The sequence below is a fragment of the Galeopterus variegatus genome, unplaced genomic scaffold (genome assembly GCF_000696425.1).
Source record: "Galeopterus variegatus unplaced genomic scaffold, G_variegatus-3.0.2 Scaffold4885, whole genome shotgun sequence".
NCBI classification, from domain to species: Eukaryota; Metazoa; Chordata; class Mammalia; order Dermoptera; family Cynocephalidae; genus Galeopterus; species Galeopterus variegatus.
In genome coordinates this window covers 149,024-154,006 of record NW_007730996.1, presented here as the reverse complement: position 1 = coordinate 154,006, position 4,983 = coordinate 149,024, and the positions used below count along the sequence as shown (strand labels likewise).

The 4,983-nt window shown below is 45.5% G+C and overlaps 1 protein-coding gene across 3 annotated transcripts in view; it reads right to left on the bottom strand.

Moving 5' to 3' along the window:
* Nucleotides 1–282: 282 nt before the first annotated feature.
* Nucleotides 283–4,983, bottom strand: part of ZNF32 (zinc finger protein 32) — a 6,818-nt gene continuing 2,117 nt past the window's right edge. The window contains exons 2-3 of one of the 3 annotated variants that reach the window (XM_008588533.1): nt 2,649–2,788; nt 283–1,218 (exon numbers count right to left, since the gene is read on the bottom strand). In XM_008588533.1, coding sequence (XP_008586755.1) covers nt 467–1,218; nt 2,649–2,718 — 822 coding nt within the window. In that variant the 5' untranslated portion in view covers nt 2,719–2,788 and the 3' untranslated portion in view covers nt 283–466. Of the gene's footprint in view, nt 1,219–2,644; nt 2,789–4,983 lie in introns of those variants that run through there. The other 2 variants (XM_008588534.1, XM_008588535.1) reach the window with 2 other exon arrangements.

The window sequence follows — 4,983 nt, the reverse complement described above, 5'->3', positions numbered from 1 at the left end:
GATAATAAAATGTTCAATAAGAGGATTATTAAAGTAATTAGATTTGCCCCATAGATTCTTCCCAGTGGTCTTCAATGCAAAACAAAATTAATTTGAATATGTAAGGAAGAAAGGAAACTTGGGATTGATAAAGGGTTTTGTTTTTTTTTTAAATACTGATGGCATCAATTACAAATTTAAAATCTGTATCTGCTATACACAGAACAATCTCTAGCATGTCACTAGATTAATGGGGATAACATAGGAAATTAGGTCAAAATAAACTGACAGAAACTAAGAAACATGATGATAATAAACAAGACTTTTATTTTTCATATGCATTTTGGGGAAAGGGGAAAAGTCAGTCTGCCCTACCCGATGGTCTTCCTGAAAGTCTCCATTCACTCCATAGAATTAGATAGGTTGCTTGATCTCAGAGAATTTTGTACTATTAATTCACAAAGAGAACTCCCTTTGAAGAGAATGGTCAAAGGGTAAGCCTTCGTGAGCAGCTTCGCTGGTGCACAGCCAGGCTCCCTCTCTGAGTGAAGCTTTTTCCACACTGGCCACACAGATAAGGCGTCTCTCCTGTGTGGACTTTGCCATGCAGAATACAATTCCCCCTTGTGTGGAAACTCTTCCTGCACTGGGTACAGGCATAAGGCTTCAGGCCTGTGTGGACTCTGATGTGAACAATCAAGCTTCCTTTCTGACTGAAGGCTTTTCCACACTGATCACATCTATAGGGCTTCTCACCGCTGTGAACTCTTCTGTGAACAGCAAGATTACTTTGATTCCTGAAGCTTCTCTGACAAATAACACACTCATAGGGTTTCTGTCCAGTGTGGAGTCTCTCATGGACGGCCAGACTACCTCGCTGACTAAAGCTTTTCCCACACTCCTTGCACTGATAGGGTTTCTCTCCTGTGTGTATTCGCTGATGTGTAACAAGATTGCCTTTGGCTCTGAAGCTTTTTCCACAGTGGGTACACTCAAAAGGTTTTTGACCAGTGTGGATTCTCTCATGTAATGTTAGACTACCTTTCTGCCGGAAGGATTTTCCACATTCCTGGCACTCATAGACCTTCTGTCTCACTCCAGGTGAATCTTCCTGTAGTGTCTTAGAATCTGGGGATTTTTGTTCCAGCTTCTCTCTTCTGAAAGAATTCTGGAAATCCCAGCTTGAGGATCCTGTGGCCTCAGAATGATCATATTTGTGGTGGGCCTCTGTCATCACATCTGGTAAAATGAGAGGGAAGTCATGTAAGATGCACCAGTATGCTGAGTGAGAAGAATGGGGGAAAAGAAACATAACCCTTTGAGTGCTTACTGAGTGCCAGGCATTCTACTGTGAATTTTGCATAGATAATTTAATCCTGGAAACAGTCCTATGAGAATGCTACAGATAATGAGAGCACAGGAGGTTGCCAAAGGTTGCATAGCTAGGTAAGTCAGAGCTGGAATTCAAATAGGCATGCAACCGGTGGACAAATGGGAGTAAGACTATGCTGTCTACCATAAGTGAATTACTGTGCAGTAAGTGCATGTACTGAAACAACACTGTGCACCACAAATATGTACAAGTAAACGTTAAAATAAAAAAAAGTAATAAAAGTGTAAAAAAACCCCAAAACTCAAACACAGCCATGCTCTAGGGCAGTGTACTACCTCTAAATTTAATGTAGTTCAGCCTCCCAAATAATGTCATGAAGTAGACATGTTTATCTCTATTTCTCAGGTAATAAAACAGGATCAGAAAATTAAGAAAACTATACAGGATCATATAGAACCCCATACTAAAGTTTTATTTGACTCCAAAACAGGTGTGGATCGTAAAATGTAGGGCCTAAAGCTTTAAAATTTTAGAGGCACCCCTTTAAGAAAAAGTATAAAATTAGGCACAGGTCTTTCTTGAAGAGACAGTGGAAGTGAGGGAGCCTGAAAGTGTAAGTTACATTAGCTTCATGAGAAACCCCTGAGCTTCATGATCTCAGAAAATATGTAGCAGAGTCCTAGGTACTTACATCTATTATCTCTAATCCCTTCAACCCTACAGGATAGAGCTTATTGTCCCATTTGACAGATGAAGAGCCTAGAGCTTAAAGAAAGTAAGTAACTTGTCTGATATTGCAGACCTAGCTAGGGCAATTACAGCATGTGATCCAGGGACTTTCTTCCTTTACTATTCATGCTATTTTCAGTCTACTAAGCTATGGTGGAATTGAAATCAATTTTGGTTTGGAAGCTATTCTCAAACACTTCCTATGCAGATGTTGACAGTATTTTCCAATATTGCCCTGCATCTGCCCCTCCTAGTGCACTCTGAATATGGGTCCACTCATCACTATTAACAGTTTTCCTGGTGTCGTCCTATGGGAATTTTCTCCTCGTTCCTTTGCCTTATCCTTACTCAGTGATGGTGCTAGGATTTAAAGCTGTTCATTCATTCTCTCAGAGACCACCTCAAGACTACCTCCATTTCAAGATTGTTTTCTTGCTCAATTTCTACTATTATTTCTAACAGCAGGCTTTTCCTGTAACCCCCACGAATGGTGAGCTCCACCAAAGGATGTCTCCTCTGCTTCCTCAGACTGCCTGCCAGTGCTGGGGATAGGGACACCAAATATCTGTGAGCTGAGGACATCCCAGTGGTCAACTGACTCACTCACTGAAAAAGGCTACATTCTGGGCATATCTTCCATGACAGTCCAGTAGGGTTGCTGTTGGAAATCCAAACATGTCCACTCCTGCTGTATGACCTAAGTCACCACCTCTTTATATGATTCTTCCATGGGCTGTTCTTGAGCACCTGAAGGCGAAGAAATATAAACAAATAAAAACAAACAGGAAAGGACAGGAGAACTGGTAAGCGAGAAGGATAAAGTCAACAGGAGCTCCAGTTTGGGGTGCGAATGAATGCAGGAAGCCCAGATTGCTTGATGTGAGTCACCTAAAACATCATTGCAAAATGGCCCAAAGGTACCAGGACAACACACAATGAGTCCAGGAGGAAATGGGAGGTGGGAAAGCAGAGAATATGTAAAAACCTATCTTTTCCTGCCAATCCCAGATTAATGGTCACTCTGGTTTGTATTTCAGTCTTGGCACTTGGTTGGGATCCTCCATTTCTTTTCTGTACCTAACCACCTGCTATTTTATCCTCCAAGGCCTAGAGAATGGAAACAGCCTCAGCTACCCTCTCTAGTACCCCTTAGGTTATAAGGACATAACAAGGAATTTCGTGTCACCTTTTAACAATTCTTAGGAGGCTCCAGACTCAGCCTCACCCCTCTCCTACTCTTGAAGATATGAGAATACCAATTCTGAGGAAGTGTAAACACTTATCACTTCTTGAAAAAGGAAAACCTACTCTGGACTCCAAAACCAAGCCCAAGACAGTACAACCGGGATAAGTAACTTGCCCAAAGTCCCAGAGCCAGTAAGGAGTTGAGGTGGAGCAAGTGTTTAAAACCAGAGCCAGTGCTCTTACTCTAGACAATTCTCTAGCACCTCATGCTAAAAAGCTTATGAGAATTCTTATAAAATGGATCTAGTGTTTAACTAGACTGAATTACTCTTCGAGGGCCTAGGAATCTTGTTTGTGCTCTACATTATCTTTTTCTTTTTTTTCCTGAATATTCCTTCTTACTTCAGGACCCTAATTACTGAATTCCTACACTCTATTTATGCAGTGGTTCACTGTGTAATCTTTGTTTCCCTCTAACCTGTCCTATCAAAATGCTGGCCTCCTGATTTAAGGAAATAGCAGTATGATGCCACAGTTCTTTGTTTTGTTAACTTAAACACCTGGTTCTTCTTGACAACCACACATTCTGCTACGTGCTGTGATGACCAGGAGAGGCACTTTAATTTGGAGGACCCACTTCCAACCCGGAACACAAGCTGCAAAGGAACCCCTTGTTGGAGTGCCAGCACACCACCTGTTCAAGGTGCTGCTGCTCAACAACCACACAGGCACCAAGAGTCGGTGGAAGAGGACATGGCACCTGTGGCTGAGGCTGGACTGTCAGTGGAGACTCCAAAATAAGAGTTTAGTCAGAACAAGTGGGTAGAATTTACAGCTCTGCCTCTCCACCTGCTGTGAGGTCTTCAACAGGAACATCTCGGCTGCGTCTGAGGAACCTCCTTGATTAATAAGGGGAAACTGTCATGTTTTTCTCCCTAGATCACAAGTCTGAGGACTGAATTCCCTGAAGATTTTGGAGAACGTTGCTTTATAACAGAAAATACTGCTTTTCCTATCAGAATCCTTAGAATAAAAGCTTAGAATTAGGCCCCGAGAGTCTTGGATTCTTGCCTTGGCTCCTCCCCCAGCATATGGGGACCTTGGGCAAGTAACTAGACAGGCTCACTCTGCTTCCTCACGTACTGAATAGGTTAATAGCATCGTCTTAGCAAGTAGCTCCTGGGGAATAAAAAACTAATAAGAAGGGTCTCTGACACGACCTACAGATTGAAGGCCTAAAACCACCAGTCTTCAGAAGTTGAGGACTAGAAGAGGGGTAAACTGCACCGTCGAGGAAACCTCTAAGGGGACATGGCAGGATTAGGAGCTCCTGGGTAGCGGCGACGCGTCCCCACACGCCTGGCTGCAGCCGGTCCTCCCTCCCATTCTCCACCCAGGGGGTCTGCCTCTTCTCGCCGTCCCTGGGGAGCCTGCGCCGCCCTCCTGTCCCTCCTTTGCACCCCTGCCTGCAAGCCCGGGAGCCCCTGCCCGTGGCCCCCCGACGTCTCCGGGCTGCGGCGCGGCGGCCCCTCCCCTCCGTCTGGTCTCGGCCCGCCCCGTCCTGGGCCTCGGCACCCGCTCTCCGGTCCAGTGGACCTTTCCCTGCGGGCCGCCGACCTCTCCCCTCGCGGCAGGCCACCCTGGGGGCCCAGGCCGGCCGGGCGTGCTCAGGGCCGCGGGGACCGCAGGCTCAGGCTGCAGCGCGGAGGCCTGACGTCGCGGCCCCGCCTCGCCCCGGGCGCACTGGCCGGCCCGCG